Raw genomic sequence first — 20,554 nt, forward strand, 5'->3', positions numbered from 1 at the left:
CCTCCGCTGTGAATGAGGCAAAGTGGGGCTGCCTTTTTCACTGTAGATGGACAGAGCTCATTTTAGGCACTCAGGAAGAATGCAGACTCAATATTATTTGGACCAATGGTGAAGATACTTCAGGTTGGCTAGTATACTATTGACTATATAAAATACCATAGCTTCTGTGATCAGGGACAGTAAAAAAGATGTGACCAGATTCTACATAAAAGTGCACAGGAAGCCAGAACTCATTGTGCAGCCAAATTCAAGGAGAAATTATTAAGAGCAAACTGATAGGTCAGAATAACGTAACTACATATAGTCTGCCAACAATTACCAACAAAGTAATTGCAACGAAGTAACTGAGCATTCCTTTGCCTTTCTTTTCTCTGTGATTTCTTAATTTCTCAGCTACAATTCAGTATCTTTTTTCCCTTTTAATCCTAAACTTCTCTTGCTCAGTCACACCATGGCTTCCATCTTTACTTCTTGGGTCCTGTTCTCTTGCAGATTTCTGCATTGTGAGCCCCTTTTCTACACACTTCCTTGGGATTTTCTAGTAATTATAGCAATCCCTCAATCTTGTGAAAATGAAAAATTAACAAAAGAAAAGAAAAGATGAATCAAGAAATATTCATGGTGCAAGCAACAAAATGTGTAACAATCCAACTGGAAGAATGAAAGAAAAGAAGCACAATTGTTTCATCAATGTTTCATTACCTGAATAGTTTCTAGCTTATGCCTTGAATTCACAAGCACTGCTCTGGCGAGCATCAACAGAACAGAATGGGAAGTCAGGCTGTAGATTGATTCTCCATCCAGAACCAACATGTTCAGGACAGCCGCAGACAATGCATTGGGCTGGAAAGATCAAACAAGAAACTAACTGTACACAACCTCAATTATTTTAAAGGGAATCACAAAAATTGCATACTGAACACATTGCTTTCCATTAATGCAATTCCATTTTCCTTCTTTCAAAATACTACTAGCCCAATAAAGCTACTTATAAAATGCTAGGGAAACTGTATATGCCTTAGAAAATACTAATATAGAAAACACATCTCCATACTACCAATAAGCGAATACAACTACTGCACTTCTTCAATTCTAGGATGCACTATTTATATAAACATCTCTAAAATATTTTAAAATTTCAGCTGCATCGTATGTATTTTTTGCTGATGGTGGTGGTGGTACTGAAATTTGGGTGCATTTTACAATTGAAGAAATATGGCATATACTTTAAAAAAAATTAAGATAAACGAATCAGGAGAAATATCAATTGTACTGTAAATATTACATACAGCAATAAAGAACAAAATCCAAATGGGATAAAAGAGCAAGAAATTTGGATGTACGGATTTTGCTTCAATTTCCACTGTTAGGTTGCTTTAGATTTGCAATCAAGGCATACAGCAAAACATTTTTCATTGGATACTACAAGAAGTATCCAGGCTTGTATGAGTTAGAAATGTTTTACTTCCTCACCCACACTATAATTCCCTTCCTTCCTCTCCCAATTTATCCGTTAGTTCTGCTGGACATCTCAGCAGCATTTCATACCATCAACTATCATATCCTTCTGAGACACCTTTCTGAGATGGAATAAGAGGCATTTTGGAAGCACTTAAGTCTTTCTTGGAAGAATGAAATTAAAAGGCAGTGCGGGGGATTCCAGTTCAACATCTTGGAGAGGTTGCACAGATTTGGGATTCAATGTCACCAGTACGGTGATGAAATAAAACTCTAGCTCTCCTTGCCATCTGATTCCAAGGTAGCTGTTACTGTACTAAACCGATATCTATTGTCTGTAATGGACGAGTTGAAGGAAAACAAACTGAAGTTTAAGAGTTTGCCCTGATCAGTTGAAAGGCAGATTAGGAATTCAGGATGTGCCGGATAAAGTTACATTCTTCTCTAAAATAGTTTTCTAAAATGATGAAGTACATTTTTAAAACAGCAGTTGCACTTTGAAGGAGTGTGATGGGGAGGATTGGGTCTGTACCTCATTGTATTGTAGTCGCAATTCAGATGGTAGGAAGTCTTCAGTTTGGAGGTCAACAGGAGGCCCAGTCCAATTGCTCTGAACAAACAACTGCAAGCTGCCCACACCAAGTAGAAACACCACACTTTGTCTGTCAGACACAATAAGCAGTTCAATTGTTAGTAATGCTGTAGAAAAAGAACACGCACTGTATGGACAAAGAGCCAAAGGTTGTTTCAAAATAGACATTCTCCTTTTACAGACATCTAATGTGTTGTTGTTTATTCATTCAGATGCTTCTGACTCTTCGTGATCTCATGGACCAGCCCATGCCAGAGTTCCCTGCCGGCTGTTGCAAACCCCTGCTCCTTCAAGATCAGGCCAGTCACTTCAAGGATAACTTCCATCCATCTTGTCCTTTGTCAGCCCCTCTTCCTTTTTCCTTCCATTTTCTCCAGCATCATTATCTTATCCAAGCTTTCCTGTGTTCTCATTATGTAGCCAAAGTACTTCATCATTGCCTCTAGTATCCTTCCCTCCAGTGAGCAGTCGGGCATTATTTCCTGAAGTATGGACTGGTTTGATCTTCTTGCGGTCTAAGACACTCTCAGAATTTTCCTCCAACACCACAGTCCAAAAGCGTCTATCTTATTTAAAAGATACAAAACCCATGAAATTACTATTAACTCTGCATGTGAAAATACAGTAGAGTCTCACTTATCCAAGCTAAATGGGCCGGCAGAAGCTTGGATAAGCAAATATCTTGGATAATAAGGAGGGATTAAGGAAAAGCCTATTAAACATCAAATTAGGTTATGATTTTACAAATTAAGCACCAAAACTTCATGTTATACAACAAATTTGACAGAAAAAGTAATTCAATACGCAGTCATGTTATGTTGTAATTACTGTATTTACGAATTTAGCACCAAAATATCACGATATATTGAAAACATTGACTACAAAAATGGCTTGGATTATCCAGAGGCTTGGATAAGTGAGGCTTGGATAAGTGAGACTCTACTGTAAATACATCTGAATAAATACACCTGAATTTAAAAAAACCTGAACCTTTCTTCAAGGAAACCTGTAACATTTTAAATCCTCAAATATTTCAAATTAATGTTAAATTGCTCACTGTCTGCATTAACTCACGAAAAGTCTGGGAATAGCAACTACATGTCTTGATTTTCTCAATTCTGTGTGAGTGAGGGGAAATTTCCACTGTTCTTTTATTGATCTAGCAGAAAAGAGGGAAATCATTCTCTGCTAAAATGAAAAAATGAAAAAATAATTGGATTAAAGCACATTATAACTAAGAATGATATAAGATGTAATGTAAGTAGATATGGTTTCACTTGTACTCTAAAAGCAAACAAAACTCCTCTCTTCAATTGTCTATTGGGCCAGGTTCAATACAATTAAAATGTACCTTCCTGGTTTCTCTAAATGACAAAATAACATTTTCTTTTCCAAATACAACTATTTTTACCTTTCTATAGCATCAACATCTGCAGAAGTACAATCTAAATAAAGTTGAATCTGCTTTTTGAAATAGCTGTCAAGAGGTTCTTCAGTTTCTGCTGGTGCTGTGAAGATATTCTGTACAGCTTTGCTTAGTAAAATGGACTCATAGTTTCCTTCAAGCAGCAACTGCAGCAAGGACCCACTTTCTGGAATAAAATATTTTTATTTTTTAACAGTTTATATTTTATGTAGAAATGTAACATTAAAAGCACCTTATTTCAGAAAATAAATGTTATCAAAATCGGGTTTCAAAGTAAACATTACACTTAGTTTGCTCTTAATCTGTGAACATCCTTCACAAAATTGTTTTAGTGACTGTTTTGTTGCAGTTTTGACAAAATTGACATATTTCATATATCACCAAGCCCAGCAATCACTTCATGAACTACAATATTTTGTATTAGAATTATGTGGAAAAGGTTTGTGCTTTGCCAAAAGTTGGAAACACAAGCAAAAATACACCATCACAGAACTATAGTCATAGAATCATAGAGCTGGAAGAGACCTCGTGGGCCATCCAGTCCAACCCCATGCCAAGAAGCAGGAAGTCTAACCATCATTGTTGCCTTTATAAATTTTAGTCAAAAGAGATTCTGAACTGAAATTAGACCTATGGTCTAATCAGCATGGAAAACATGTTAATATGTTGTCCTTACCCACCCTGGTTTCCGAGTAATTTGGTACAGGTTGAGTATCCCTTATCTGAAATGACTGGGAGCAGACATGTTTTGGATTTTGGAATACCTGCATTTGCATATACAGTAGAGTCTCACTTATCCAACATAAGCGGGCTGGCAGAATGTTGGATAAGCGAATACGTTGGATAATAAGGAGGCATTAAGGAAAAGCCTATTAAACATCAAATTGGGTTATGATTTTACAAATGAAGCACCAAAACATCATGTTAGACAACAAATTTGGCAGAAAAAGTAGTTCAATACGCAATAATGCTATGTAGTAATTACTGTATTTATGAATTTAGCACCAAAATATCACGATATATTGAAAACATTGACTACAAAAATGTGTTGGATAATCCAGAACGTTGGATAAGCGAGTGCTGGATAAGTGAGACTCTACTGTATGTACATAGCAAGATATCCGGAAGATGAGATCATAGTCTAAAAACAAAATCCATGTATGTTTCATGTGTTCTTTAAATATAAAATGTAAAGGTTATTTTACCCAGAATACTTTAAGTAATTTTGTATATAAAACAAAGTTTATGTAAACTGAATCCTCAGAATACAAAACTATATCTCTGTGTAAAACAGAACACAAATACCATATTTCTTCAATTCTAAGATGCCATCAATTGTAAGATGCATACTAATTTTAGTATCAACAGAAAAAAACCTTCTGTTTATGTAAGCACCTGTGATTCTAAGACACACATAATTTTAGAGATGTTTATATTATAAGGGGTGAGTGTGTCTTAAACTGAAGAAATGCAGTAATAAGGGCAGCAAAGACTAGATTGACAGCTACAAAAGGAACTCACGTCCTGTAACATCAATGACATTATGTTGCTTTACAGGTGAGAAACTCTGGCCCCAGTCTACACTGCCATAATACACAGTTTGAAGCTGTATTATATGGTCAGTGTGGAGAATAATATAATGCAGTTCAATGAAGTTAAGCAACATTGCATGAATCTAGAATGATCATATAATAGTTTCAAATTGCATTATATGGCACTATAAGATGAGGTCTCTCCTCATTGTAAGCAGCAATGCTATGAGGTGAAGGAATGTAACCTCCTACATATTCTGTTCAGGCAGGCTTTTAAAGGAGGAGCTTTTTGAAATCAAGCCAAGAGGTGCTGTGGTTTTAGGTTTGAATCCACGAGATGGGGTGAGCTCCCATCTGTCAGCTCTAGCTTGCGGGAACATCAGAGAAGCCTCCCAGCAGGATGGTAACATAACCGGGCGTCCTCTGGATGTCTCACACCAGAAGCGACTTGCAGTATGTTCTCAAGTCACTTCGGACACAATTTTTAAAAAGCTTTAAATACGTTTTCAATCTGTTTTTAAGGATTTTTAACTGTTTATTTTAATACCATTAATATTTAATTCTATTTTAATGTTTGCTTATTTTTAGGTTTTAAATTCTATTACATTGATTTTACTGTAAGCCACTTTGAGTCTCTTTTGTAGAGACAAAATGCAAGGTACAAATAAACATCATGATAAACATAACAACAACAACAACAACAACAACAACAACAACAACAACAAACAGGCTGAAGATCCTTAATCCAAAATACTCCAAAATGATCGACTTGGGTGGCTGAGATAGGGACACCTTTGCTTTCTTATGGCTCACTGTCTGCAACCTTCATTCCACGCACAAACACATTAAACATGGTGTGTATAAAACTTCCTTCACACTATGTGCACAAGGCATATATGAAACACCAGTGAATTTCATGGTGGGACTTCATTCCCATCTTCAAGATATCTCATGATGTATATGCAAGCATTCCAAAATCCGAACTACGGATCTCTTCTGGCCCCATACTTACAGACTGTGTAACGGTTACTCAATCTGTACTACCTGCTTCTCCATCCCCCCACCCCCCGCCCAATCTATCCCTTGTAATACCTTTTCCCACAAGATGTTGCCTCACATTGCCAGCCACAAGAGGTCCAGGAATCCTGTTGCCAAGGCAACCGGAAACGTCTTCATCTTTGGGATGCTGTGAGTTTTCCGGGCTGTATAGCTATGTTCCAGAAGCATTCTCTCTTGACGATTCACCCACATCTATGGAAGGCATCCTCAGAGGTTGTGAGGTCTGTTGGAAACTAGGCAAGTGGGGTTTATATATCTGAGGAAGGTCCAGGGTGGGAGAAAGAACTCTTTGTCTATTGGAAGCAAGAGTGAATGTAGCAATTAATCACCTTGATTAGCACTGAAAAGGCTTGCAGCTTCAAGGCCTGGCTGATTCCTGTCTGAGGGAATCCTTTGTTGGGAGGTGTTAGCTGGCCCTGATTGTATCATGTCTGGAATCCCCTCTCCAACAGACAAGAGTTCTTTCTCCCACCCTGGACATTATTCCACAGAGTGATAAACCTCCCCTGCCTAGTTTCCAAAAGACCTCACAACCTCTGAGGATGCCTGGGTGTAACATCAGGAGAGAATGCTTCTGGAACATGGCCATACAGGCAGGAAAAATTAAAGCAACCCAGTGATTCTGGCCAGCCTACGACAACTTCATCGTTCCCATTGCCTCTAGGTACATCAAGGCCAGATTCTGTCTGAATGGCGTCAACCAAGGTAGATGACATAAGGCGATCTTGTAGATAACCTGGACTCAACCCCTGCAAGGCTTTAAAGGTCATAACCAAGGCTTTGTATTTTGTCCATAAGAGTATACAATACATGGTTCTACACCAGGCATGGGCAAACTTTGGCCTTCCCTCCAGGTGTTTTGGACTTCAACTCCCACAATTCCTAACAGCCGGTAGGAGTTGAAGTCCAAAACACCTGGAGGGAAGGCCAAAGTTTGCCCATGCCTGGTGTAGATGTGTCTCAGTCCTCAGCCCAAAGCGGGCGAGGAGGGAGGGGCCTGGAGCGAAAAGAGGAAGTGGGAAGGCCCAAGGTCCAGCCCTCACCTGCTGCCGAGGCCGCCTCGTTCTGCTTCCACCTGGGCGACTCCGCGGCGCTGGGGAAGCCCCTCAACAGCACACGCTCCAGAGCCCGCATCTTTTCCCTTCTTTCCTTCAGGCGAAGGGATACGTCCACACCCAGGTTCTGCCGTTGGGAATCAGGCTGAGAAGGCGGCCCTCAGGAAACGATCCCTCTCGCCGTCTCAGTCAGCCTCTCTTTCAATCACTCTCTCTCAGCGATGCTCAACCCAACCCACGTGCCGCCAGCGGCCTCTGGGAGCCGCCATGTCAGCCGCGCAAAGCACGCCGGGAGAAATCCCAAGCGGGGACGCATGCGTGGAGGCCACAGGAGGCATCCAAGTGCTGGCGGAAGATTCCTTTGCCCGGTCCATCCCCTCACGCATGCGCAACAGTGGCGGGACTTGTATTGCTTGTGTTTCTATCCGGGGAGGAAGCAATGGGGTGGCGTAGTCAGCTTGGCTGTTCTGACGTCCACGTGCTCCAGCGTCCCTAGTCAGCCCAACCATATCTATACAGTATTGTAGAATGAATGCAGTTTGATACCACTTTGTATTGTCGAAGGCTTTCATGGCAAGAATGACTGGGTTGCTATGAGTCTTTTGGCCTGTATGGCCATGTTCCAGAAGCCTTCTATCTGACGTTTCGCCCACATCTGCAGCAGGCATCCTCAGAGATTGTGAGGCTTTTTGGAAACCAGGCAAGGGAGGTTCATATTTCTGTGTAAGGTCCAGGGTGGGAGAAAGAACTCTTGTGTGTTGGAGGCAGGTGTGGATGTTGTAATTAATCACCTTGATTAGCATTGAAAAGCCTTACACCTTCAAAGCCTGGCTGATTCCTGCCTGGGGGAATCCGTTGTTTGGAGGTGTTAACTCTCTCTGATTGTTTCATATCTGGAATTTCTCTGTTTTCATAGTGTTGTTCTTTATTTCCTGTCCTGATTTTAGAGGGTTTTTTTTAAAAATACTGGTTGTTGTGAATGAGCCTTCTGAGGCTGTGGGTGATAATGGAGGGATCAGGAGAGGAAGGAAGAACCCTCGCGAGGAGGGCTCGTTGGAAGATTTATACAGGAAGAGAATCTGGGAGATTGATGAGGAGTCTTCTGAGGAAGATTCATGTGGGGACTTGGGAGGGGATCTTGAGCTGGAAATGGATGCCGAGAAACCAGTAGTGACGGAGGAAGTTGGCATAGATTGGGCACGGGCTCCGGAGGATCTTGGGGAGGAATCTGGGTCCATGGATGCTGTAAATGCTGGAGAGGCTTGAGTATCTTCAGAAGCAGATCCCACATGGTCTGCCTGGAGGAATGAGGGTAGTTCCACAGGTGTGGACAGAGTTGGGTGTGGGCAGGATGATCTTGATTCTGATGAGGAGTTTGGGATGCCTGATCCAAGGGCGTTGGCTGTTTGGAGCTTAGATTCTGATGAAGAGTTTGGGACACCTGATCCTAGGGCATTAGAGGTTTGGACGCCCAAGGAAACCTAAATAAATTGGGGGAGTTTGGTCACTATGCTTTGCGTGTGGCAAGGTGTTGCTGGGCGCCATTGGGTTTCCTGTATGTGATTCTGAAGACTGGCTTGGGACTTTACAACAGATGTAAGTTTAATCCAGGTTATTCTTCAACGGAGGGCTGGAATTGTGTGAGTTTCCCAGGACTGCACTGTTATTACTATTTTGCATTAGCTGCTGTTCGCCTCCGTTGTCTTGGCTCTTTGTGCCATTCCATGACATGGACCTTCTTGTGTCGACTTCACCCTTTGGACCTTGGACTGGAACTCAACTCGGCTTATCTCTTCGCTCCCAAACTCGGCTTGGCGTCGTTCCCGTCTCTGTGGCTGTCTACTGTTGCTGACTACTGGCTTTGTTTCCGACCCTGATGCGTTCTCCTTATCCCGACTTCGGACCGGCTTGACTACGTTACAGCATTCTGCTCCTTTAACTCCTGGCTCGGCATTTGTCTCTGCAGCGGTTTGCCGCTAATTCTTCAGCGTCTTTCAGTTTCGCTTGTTTTTGCCGCTCACAGCAAAGAGCTTTTTAGCCCAGTTTGGGTTTTTGTTTCAGTTTGGAATCGCTGTTGTACTTCTGGGTTTTGGGAAAGTTTTTGGGGTTTCATAACTGTTTGCCTTTGTTTGTTTTGCCATTTTAAGCCCGTTTTGAGCTTTTGGGCTGAGTCCAAGTACTCTATGTTAAATCCAGATTATATCTCTGGTTAATCCGGATTATATGCCAATTAATGCTTTTGGCATTTTTCCTGTTTTGACTGCCTAATAACACTGGAGATTAAGTGTTTCAAGTCTCTGTTAATTTACTGAACTATTTTTGGACTATTACTTTAATAAACTATATCTTGGCTCTCAGTTGGCATCTGACCTTTGACACTGGTAGCCAGATTTTGTTCATTTTCATGGTTGAAATTGTTGAAATTTCTGTTGAAATTGTCCACATGCACACCTGCCTCAAACAGACAAGAGTTCTTTCTCTCACCCTGGACCTTCCACAGATATATAAACCCCTAGTTTCCAACATACCTCATTGCCTAGTTTCCAACATACCTCATTACCTCTGAGGATGTCTGCCATAGATGTGGGTGAAACGTCAGGAGACGTTTCTGGAACATGGCCATACAGAAGACTCACAGCAACCCAGTGGTACCACTTTACCTGTCATGACTGAATGCTGTGAAATCCTGGGAATTGTCGTTAGACATGATCTTTGAGCTTCGCTGCCAAAGTGTATGGGTCTGAAGATTCCATAGCATTGAGCCATGGCCGTTAAGTTGCATGAATGTATTTACATACTTAGGCGATCCCTCGTTGTCTGAGTATGATTGTCTTCCAGTTGTGGTGTCCTGGTGGTGGAGCCCTATTCTTGACCCGCATGTTCTTCCACAGTAAGGACATCGGTTTCCAGGTGGAAGGCGGTCTGTGTCAGGTTGGCTTCATGCGCCTTCCTTTTGGCACATTTCTCCCGTTCGCCCTCCATTCGTGCCTCTTCAAATTTCACAGCTCTAATAAATATAATAATAATAATAAAACTTTATGTTTTATATAAGGAGAAGACCTGGCTATGACTCACCAATGGGGCACTAAAGAAGGAGACAGAAGGCCTGATTCTTGCAGCCCAGGAGCAAGCCATCAGAACAAATGCAATTAAGGCCAAGATCGAAAAATCAGCCAGTGTTCCAAAATGCAGACTCTGCAAGGAAACCGATGAAACCATTGATCATCTCCTCAGCTGCTGTAAGAAAATTGCAGACAGACTACAAACAGAGGCACAACTATGTGGCCCAAATGATTCATTGGAATTTATGCCTCAATTACCACCTTCCAGCAGCAAAGAACTGGTGGGATCACAAACCTGCAAAGGTAGTGGAAAATGAGCATACAAAAATACTGTGGGACTTTCAAAGCCAGACTGACAAAGTTTGGGAATACAACACACCAGACATCACGGTTGTGGAAAAGAAAAAAGTTTGGATTATTGATGTCGCCATCCTAGGTGACAGTCGAATTGACGAAAAACAACAGGAAAAACTCGGCCGTTATCAAAATTGAACTGCAAAGGCTCTGGCATAAACCAGTACAGGTGGTCCCAGTGGGGATTGGCACACTGGGTGCCATGCCAAAAGATCTCAGCCAGCATTTGGAAACAAACATTGACAAAATTACGATCTGTCAACTGCAAAAGGCCACCTTACTGGGATCTGCACGCATCATCCGAAAATACATCACACAGTCCTAAACGCTTGGGAAGTGTTCCACTTGTGATTTTGTGATACAAAATCTAGCATATATATCTCGTTTGCTGTGTCATACTATGTCTTTGTGTCGCTAATAATAACACTTTATTTATATCCCACCACCATCTCCCAGAGGAGGCTCACAGAACACTCAAGTATGACATACAAAATACAACAAGTGCAAAACAAAACATAGACAATAAACATTCAAACACAACATCATACGTTCACAGTAGATAAAGGTAAAGGTTTCCCTTGACATCAAGTCCAGTCGTGTCCAACTCTAGGGGTTGGTGCTCATCTCCATTTCTCAGCTGAAGAACCGGCAGCGTCCATAGACACCTCCAAGGTCATGTGGCCGGCATGACTGCATGGAGCACCATTACCTTCCCACTGGAGTGGTACCTAGTACCCCCGGTAAAGTCAATAAAATACAGCAATTGCTATAGGTAAAACAGCAGTATTCTATCTCCGGATTATAAAGTGCTAATTAAGAATCTAAAGATCCTCATATGTATTATTAGAGAGTCTAAACATGATTGAAGGCTTGTCAGAAAAGCCAGGTCTTCAGTTGTGTGCGGAAGATTTGGAAGGTGGGGACTAGCCCGCATTCCAAAGCCAGGGGACCACCACTGAGAAGGCCCTCTCTCTCGTCCCCACCAGACGCACTTGAGATGGAGGTGGGACCGAGATAAGAGCCTCCCCAGTAGATCTTAAAGCCCGTGTTGGTTCATAGAAAGATAGGTTGAACTTGAGGTGTATATGGCTTTATAGGTCATGACGTGCACTTTGAATTGGGTCCAGAAACATGATGTGCTCTTACAACCAGCTCCAGTTGGTAGTCTGGCCAACCTTTGCACTAACTGCAGTTTCTGAGCCGTCTTCAAAGGTAGCCCCACGTACAGTGCATTGCAGTAGTCCATTCTAGATGTTACTAAGGCATGGACAACCGTGGCCAAGTCAGGCTTTTAGTGGTATGGTTGCAGCTGGCACACAAGTTTTAATTGTGCGAAGGCTCTCCCGGCCACCGCTGACACATGAGCATTAAGGACTCTCAGACTGGTCACAGCTGACTTCCAGCTAGAGCGCTCAAGGGCCAGGGCTTCCCAGTTCTCTGTGTGTTAAAGCTTAATGTTAGCTTTAAGCCCATCTTTAAATCTCTTTTGCTGTCCACCAACATTCCGTTTTTTGTTCTTGAGTTGGGAGTATAGTAGTTGCATTCCAACGAGGCCAGTCCAGTGGAGTTGATTGCAAAGGAGCATCGCCTCAGTGCTGGTGGTCTTTGCTTCTTCCAGTATGCTGACATTTGTCTGCCTGTCTTCCCAAAAAAATTGCAGGATCTAATATGACACCATTAAGCTGTATTTCTGGCATTGCAGAGGGATTGGCTGGTGACTGCTGGAAGAGCACTTTGGTTTTCTCATAAGTTCAATTTATTTATTTCTCATGTCAGAAGCAAATGGAGGGTACAAGTTGTAATGGATTTGCAAACATAGAGATTTTTTTTAAAAAAACAAAAAAAAACCCTTGGCATTAATACTAAATGCCTTTTGCCCAGTAGCTGGCCACTTGGAGTGCCTCTGGTGTTGCTGTTAGAAGGTCCTCCATTGTGCATGTAGCAGGGCTCAGAATGCACTGCAGTAGCTGGTCTGTGATTTGCTCTTCCTTACAGTCACATGTTGCGGACTCCACTTTGTAGTCCCATTTCTTAAGGTTGGCTTTGCATCTCGTGGTGCCAGAGCGCAGTCTATTCAGTGCCTTCCAAGTTGCCGAGTCTTCTGTGTGCCCAGGAGGGAATCTATCATTTGGCATCAGCCACTGATTAAGGTTCCATGTTTTAGCCTGCCACTTTGGACTCTCGCTTGCTGAGGTGTTCCTATGAGTATCTCTGTAGATCTTAGAAAGCTATTTCTTGATCAAGTTCAATGAGAGGCCGAGTTTCTCGTATGCTTCTGCAAGGGTATTTACCATCACCCTTTTCAAAAAAGGAGAAAGAACAGACTGCAGAAACTATCAAAGTATCGCCCTTCTAACCTCCTTTGGGAAAATCCTCACAAGAAACCTTGCGACCTGTTTTGATTAATTCTACAGTGTAGACCAGGCATGGGCAAACTTCAGCCCTCCAGGTGTTTTGGACTTCAATTCCCACAATTCCTAACAGTAAAAAAAACATGATGTTAGAGTCCCTGGAACATTGACAGAAAAACATTGAATCTCTGCAATAAGTTCAAATGGTGCCTCCATTCTGGTCACCACAAGCAACTGTATAACCTGATCCTGAAGAAAGGAGTGAAATACATACAGTGAGAAGAGATTAAAGACAAACAGCAATATGTGTAAAGAACTGGGGGCTGCAGATGCAGTTGACCTGATGACTGGGCTGGAGGATGCTGCAGAATGACCCAACAAAGGCATACCAGCTCCATGCTTGTCCATCTTTACAAGGTCAATCCTATTTAATGAAGCATCACATTTTGAAGAAGCTGAACAGATGTCTGCAGCTGAGGTTGTTCAGTGGATAAAAGCTGTACAGAGAAAAATGCATTGTATAAAAATGCAGAACTTCCATCCAGAAAGAAGGCCACAGGATGCTCATAGGTGTTCAAAGGGAACCAGGAGGCAGAAGGGGAAAGTGGGTTGCTCCAAAACAAGAATTCAGTCTGCCTTCCACATCTTCAGGTTTTGCTTTTGTATGGAATTGCTGGAACCCTTGGTGGCACAGTGGGTTAAGCTGCTGAACTGCTGAACTTGCTGACCAAAAGTCGGCAGTTCAAATCCAGGGAGCGGGGTGAGCTCCTGCTGTTAGCCCCAGCTTCTGCCAACCTAGCAGTTCAAAAACATGTAAATGTGAGTAGATCAATAAGTACCACTCCTGCGGGAAGGTAACAGCGCTCCATGAGTCATGCCAGCCACATGACCTTGGAGACATCTACGGACAACAATGGCTCTTCTGCTTAGAAATAGAAATGTGCACCAACCCCCAGAGTCGGACACAACTAGACTTAATGTCAGGGGAAAACCTTTACCTTTACCTTATGGAATCATGAGATTTATAACTTTACAAACTCTTTAGCTCTCTCTGTCAAAAAGTGCTTTTAAAAATCATGTCAGGAGCTAATTGAGAACATACTGCAAGTCGGTTCAGGTGTGAGAGAATGCCATGTAAAAGTTTGTACAGAATTAGCAATCGAAAACCTGCATTTATATATTAATACAAGACCTTAAATATATAAACATATAGTATTTTTAAAGGTGCATCTAAAATATCGGACTACTTTAGCTATGTGAACTCACAGATGTGTAGAACGTGCATCACTTTGTATGCATAGCTATATGTCTATCTTTCTCTCTAAATCAGGAAAGCTGGCCAGTGGCACCAGTGAATTCAGGGGAGTCCTCAAAAATGGAGTCAGTGGCAAACAAGATATAGAATGGACGATATTTTGAAAGGCATTTATTGCATTCTACCCTTTATTGTACTTGAGAAGCTACACATTCTGATTAAAAGATTTCTTATTCTATTATTCCATTATTTTAAGGAGTGCTAGAAGCTATGCTATTATTTTTATAACAGCGGGGAATGATAGTGTATTCTTCAATCAAGAAGTATTCATTTAGACATTTGGCTTGATTGTAGATGGCCTAATTAAAATATTCTAGAGTCCAATGTGTTGTCATAGGCTTTGTAGATGGCCTAATTAAAATATTCTAGAGTCCATTATTATTTCTATTGCAGATTTATCCATCAATATGTTTTCTATAGAAATTTTGGAGTCTATGTTTCTTACACATCTTGAGTGTGATATACTTGACGTAAATACTCAACACAGTAATTTTACCTACACAGATATTGTGTGCGATTTTCCTTTGCACGAGTTTACAAAATATTGCAACAGAAGCCAAATCATTATCACCTTCTTCCAAAGGGCCTGCTTAGTGCTTACCTTTGTAAGCAGTAATATATCATTGTTAAAAAATCTTATTCACACATTTATGAAATGCTTTGGTTATTGTGGCAGTCTAAACAATAGCAAAAGGTTTTGTGGCAACTTTAAGAGTCACAAATGGCATATGTTATAAGTTTTGATGGACTACAGCCCAAATCATCTGATGGATGATTTATTTTCCAGGAGAAGGTATGAAAGAAAATGATAGAGGGACATAAAGAGACTGATTACGATATTATTCACAGTGAGCATCTGCAAACACCATAGCTTGGAGTGGTAAAGACATCCTCAGGGCCTTGATATGCTTTGTGCATTTTGTTTCCCTCTATCTTCACTATTTACAACCCACCTGTAACACTTTTCCAAAATGCAGTAGTGCCACCCAGCAATAGGTATTTTGTGAATAGTCAAATGCAGAAGCACATATACTGAAGCTGTAGTACAGTTGGCCCTCCATATTTATTGGATTCTGCATTCACAAATTTATTTATTTTATTTCCAGCATTTATATCCCGCCCTTCTCACCCGAAGGGACTCAGGGCGGCTTACAACAATGGCAACAATTCGATGCCTACAGAAAATTGATATCAAACAATACATCAAATCAATTAAATCTATGAAATACAATATAAAATTACAATGTATAAACTTAAAAACATATGATCAGATCCGTTCATCCAGAAAACCTCATGCTATATCCATAAGTCAGTCTGTGTCGTCTTTGTCATTTATTCCTTAAAAACCTGGGCACATAGCCATGTTTTTAGGGCTCTTCTGAAGCCCAAAAGGGTTGGGACTTGTCGAATATCTCTGGGGAGGGTGTTCCACAGCCGGGGAGCCACCACCGAGAAGGCCTTGTCCCTCGTTCCTACCAGTCGCGCTTGCGAGGCAGGTGGGACCGAGAGCAGGGGCTCTCCAGATGATCTTAGGGATCTTTCTGGCTCATAGGAGTAGATACGTTCGGACAAGTAGTTTGGGCCAGAACCGTTTAGGGCTTTATAGCACTTTGAATTGGGCTCAGTAGCATATCGGCAGCCAGTGGAGCTGGCTTAACAGGGGGGTGGTACACTCCCTGTAAACCGCCCCAGTTATTAAACTGGCTGCCGCCCGTTGTACTAATTGGAGCTTCCGGGCCATCTTCAAAGGCAACCCCACATAGAGAGCGTTGCAGTAGTCCAAACAGGATGTAACCAGAGCATGGACCACCATGGCCAAGTCAGACTTCCCAAGGTACAGGCGCAGCTGGCGCACAAGTCTCAGTTGTGCGAATGCTCCCCTGGCCACCGCCGAGACCTGGGATTCCAGGCTCAGCAATGAGTCCAGGAGAACAACCAGACTGCGAACCTGTGTCTTCAGGGGGAGTGCGACCCCATCCAACACAGGCTGTAACCCTATACCCTGTTCAGCCTTCCGACTGACCAGGAGGATCTCTGTCTTGTCTGGATTCAGTTTCAATCTGTTTGCCCTCATCCAGTCCAACACAGCGGCCAAGCACTGGTTCAGGACCTCCTTAGTGACAGGTGGGAAGGAGTGACAGAGTTGGACATCATCTGCGTACAGATGACACCGCACCCCGAAACTCCGGATGATCTCTCCCAGCGGCTTCATGTATATGTTAAACAACATGGGGGAACAGTACTGACCCCTGCGGGACCCCACAAGACAATGTTTGTGGGCCCGAGCAGGTGTCCCCCAGTGACACCATCTGGGAACGACCCTCCAGGAAGCACCGGAGCCACTGCAAAACAGTGCCTCCGAGTCCCATCCCGGTAAGGCATCCCAGAAAGATACCGTGATCGACAGTATCGAAGGCCGCTGAGAGGTCCAGCAGAACCAGCAGGGACATACTCCCCCTGTCCAGTTCCTGGCGTAGATCATTGACTAAGGTGATCAAGGCTGTCTCGGTACCATGCACCGGCCTGAAACCAGACTGCGCCGAATCTAGAAAGATAGGAGTATAGCCATGTTCAGTTTGACTCATTTGGCTCTGAACGCCACACGCCCTCTAGTCCCCTCTTCTTTCACTTCATCGCTGCCAGCTCCTCAGTAAACAAGGAGATGGTTTAGCTTAGGTACTCGAGAGGGGATGTTCCGAAGCGATCATGTCTATTGCCCTGGCCGCCTCCTTGTTCCAGAGATCAACCAGAGCATTTACAGGGTCACCAGCCGAGGTGGCGGGAAACTCCCCAAGAGCAGTCAGGAATCCATCTGGATCCATAAGTCTCCTGGGGCAGACCATTTCAATTGGTCCTCCACCCCTGCAGAGGTTGGGGGGCACAGTGAGTCTAAACTTGATCAGGTGATGGTCGTTCCATGGCAATGGAGCGATGGTGAACTCCTCCACACCGCCACCTTCCTCCCATCCCTTGCATCGAACCAGGTCAAGTGTGTGCCCAGCTCTGTGGGTAGGGCCAGATAGTAGTTAGGACAGGCCCATGGTTGCCATGGCAGCCATGAAGTCCTGAGCCGCCCCGGAGAGTGTGGTCTCGGCATGGACATTGAAGTCCCCCAGCACAATGAGCCATTGGGACTCCAATGTCAGGCCTGAGACCACCCCCACTAGCTCAGGCAGGGAGACTGTAGTGCAGCGGGTTGGTCAGTACACTAACAGAATCTCTAAACTGCCCCGGCCCCCTACCCTCAGATGAGCACATTTGAACAAGGTTGAATGCGGGATGGGGCTCCTGGTCAGGGGGATGGACTCCTTGTAGACTACTGCAACCCCTCCTCCCTGGCCTCCAGATCTTGGTTGGTGCTGCATGGTATAACCTGGTGGACAAAGCTGAGATTGGCTCCCCCAGCCTCGTCCAACCAGATCTCCGTTATGCATGCCAGGTCTGCCAGCTCATCCAGGATAAGATCTTGGATGATCGCAGCTTTACCGTTAGCAGACCTGGCATTCATCAGCACCACCTTCAGATCGGAGGGACCACCAACCTTGACACCCAAATTTACTATTTTGGGAGGCCGTTTTAAATCTACAAGAACTCTCTTTCTAACCTGTCACGACCCAGGCTGCAGAGCACCAATAACCATACACAGAGGCCAGAATCTATCTAATATCTTTATTAAGGAAATATGTAAAGTCAATAAAAATAAGTGCAGAATAAAGTTCAGAAGAAGACCTTTCGGGAAAGGTCAATTATAGTCCAGGAAAACAATGTCCAATATGAAATATTAAGGTCCAAAGTTATAATCCAGTAACCGAAACACTCACTTTGCCAAGCAAAGTGAGGGGAGAAGACAAGGTCCTTTAGTCCATGAAACTTAGGCAAGGCAAGGAAATAACTTGATACTTGGATACAAGGCTTAATTCAAGGCAACAAAGAACAAGGAGCAAAAACAGGATCCTTGGTAAATTCGTGGCGAGGTCCGGAAGGCAAGGCTGGGTTCGTGAAGCAAAACAAGGTCCTGAGAAGCAAAGCAAGGCTGGAAACGGGAGCGTAGTCCACACACAACCTACTCCCGTAGTTGACGAATTGACTCCGCAAGATTCCTACGAGGGCAAAACACCTAAGTAGAGTCTCGTTTTCCCGCCAGAGAGCAATTCTCTGGGGAACCAGAACCGAAAGCCATTCTCTGAGTCCAGATGCATGACTCCCTAAAGATTCCCATGGGAAGCAGGTTTAATCAACCATTTGTTTGGCCGCGATTCTCAGGCTTCTGCGATTAGCCTGTTGAGCTCCTCTCTGTTGTTGACAATAATCACGGCGAGAAAATGGGGGAGATTTCAGCTCAGGGCTTGTTTGACAAACTTCTGGAAGACAAATCTCCTGCAGGTGCAAGGGCTCCAATTCTGGCTGAGAAAGCTCCAATTCTGGCTGAAACGGTGGGAAACCTAAGTTTTCCTCTTCATCTGTCACAACAGCGCTAGGAACGGGACTACATGGCCCATGAGTCATCACACTATCCCCCTCCTCAAGCCCCCTCTCAAAAATGGGCTCTCTCCCTGAGGTGCGGGGCTGCGGCTTGGCGGGGTAGGTCTGATGGAAGCGGCGGGCTAAATCGGGGGCATGGACTGTGGAAGCGTCTTCCCAAGAGCGTTCTTCGGGGCCAAAACCCACCCAGTCAATGAGATACTGAAGGCGGCGGCGATGAAAGCGAGAATCCAAAATGTCCTGAACCTCGAATTCCTCCTCCCCATCCACCAAAACAGGAGTGAGGGCCGGCCGGTCTGCATCAGGGCGCACACCATCCGCCGGAAGGAGCAGGGAGCGATGAAACACTGGATGGATGCGCATAGAGCGCGGAAGTTGGAGTTTGAAAGTCACGGGGTTAAGTTGCGCCACCACTGGATAGGGACCAATGAAACGGGCATCTAGCTTCCGGCAGGGGCGGTGGGAGGGCAAGAAGCGAGTGGATAGAAAAACCCGGTCTCCTACCTTGATTTCGGGGCCCGGCTGGCGATGATTGTCAGCGTGGCGTTTATAGTCCTCCTTGGCTTGATCTAGTTGCTGGAGCAAAAGTTGTTGCACCGCTGTGAGTTCTTGCAGCCAGTCCTCTGCTGCGGGAACTTCTGAGGTCTCAATGACAGAAGGAAAGAAACGTGGATGGAAGCCGTAGTTTGCAAAGAACGGGGTTTCTTTAGTTGAAGCCTGGACACCATTGTTGTAGGCAAACTCCGACAGCGGCAACAGGGAAACCCAATTGTCCTGCTGATAGTTTACATAACAGCGAAGGTATTGTTCCAAGGTGGCATTGGTGCACTCAGTTTGCCCATCCGTTTGGGGATGGTGAGCCGAAGATAAACGAGAGTCTATGCCCAATAGTTTTTGTAGTGCTTTCCAGAAACGAGAGTGAATTGAGACCCACGGTCTGTGACCAAGCTCTTGGGCAACCCATGTAATCTGAAAACATGTTGAAGGAATAAATCTGCAGTCTCTTTGGCCGTGGGGAGGCCATCGCAGGGAATGAAATGGGCTAACTTGGTGAAAAGGTCCACCACCACTAGGATCGTGGTGAATCCAAGGGAAGGTGGTAGGTCAGTGATAAAATCCGCAGAAATTATTTCCCATGGACGGGATGGGGTAGGAAGGGGATGCAATAACCCGAGGGCTTCTCCCTTCTTGTCTTGGAACGCTGGCATACCGGGCAGGTGTTGACATATTTTTCCACATCCTTGCGGATCTTGGGCCACCAGAAATCTCTTAGGATCAAATGCATGGTTTTAAATAGTCCGAAATGCCCTGCTGGCTTGCAGTCATGACACAGACGAAGTGCCTTTTCCCTGCTCGGTCCTGGAGGGATGTAGACGTGATTTCTATAGCAAAGTAACCCATCCTTAAGCGAGAAGGGAAATTGTAGTCCTTGGCGAAGTTGATCCTGAGCCCAGGCATCCGCCTGTTGACTGGCCCTGATTTCCTGAGCACAAAGGGGCCCTGGAGAAGAGGGAGTTGATTCAATTGGAGTGGATTTGGTGTTCCCCACTGTGAGCGTGGCAAAGTTCTCGGGCTGCAGCAATTGGGATTCAAAGGTCTCTCTGCGCCCTGCAGTATATTCTGGTTTCCGTGATAGAGCATCTGCTTGCTTGGTCTGAGCTGGGGTTACATAATGAATCTGGAAGTCAAAACGCTCAAAGAATAAAGCCCAGCGCTGTTGCCTCTGATTTAACTTGCGGGCAGTTCTTAGATGTTATAGATTCCGATGATCAGTATGGACCTCAATGGGAAATTTGGCCCCTTCTAACCAATGTCTCCAAGTTTCGAAGGCTGCCTTTATGGCCAAAAGTTCTTTTTCCCAAATAGTG

General features: G+C 43.9%; 1 protein-coding gene across 2 annotated transcripts in view; it reads right to left on the reverse strand.

Annotated features, from left to right (window-relative positions):
- The window catches only part of ttc27 (tetratricopeptide repeat domain 27), an 85,633-nt gene extending 78,214 nt beyond the window's left edge, over nt 1-7,419 (reverse strand). For both annotated transcript variants that reach the window (XM_062974305.1, XM_003215951.4), the window contains exons 1-4: nt 7,111-7,419; nt 3,462-3,642; nt 1,991-2,120; nt 703-843 (exon numbers count right to left, since the gene is read on the reverse strand). In XM_062974305.1, the coding sequence (XP_062830375.1) occupies nt 703-843; nt 1,991-2,120; nt 3,462-3,642; nt 7,111-7,201 (543 nt within the window). In that variant the 5' untranslated portion in view covers nt 7,202-7,419. The remainder of the gene's footprint in view (nt 1-702; nt 844-1,990; nt 2,121-3,461; nt 3,643-7,110) is intronic.
- Nucleotides 7,420-20,554: the final 13,135 nt, after the last annotated feature.

This window comes from Anolis carolinensis, chromosome 1 (assembly GCF_035594765.1).
Source record: "Anolis carolinensis isolate JA03-04 chromosome 1, rAnoCar3.1.pri, whole genome shotgun sequence".
NCBI classification, from domain to species: domain Eukaryota; kingdom Metazoa; phylum Chordata; class Lepidosauria; order Squamata; family Dactyloidae; genus Anolis; species Anolis carolinensis.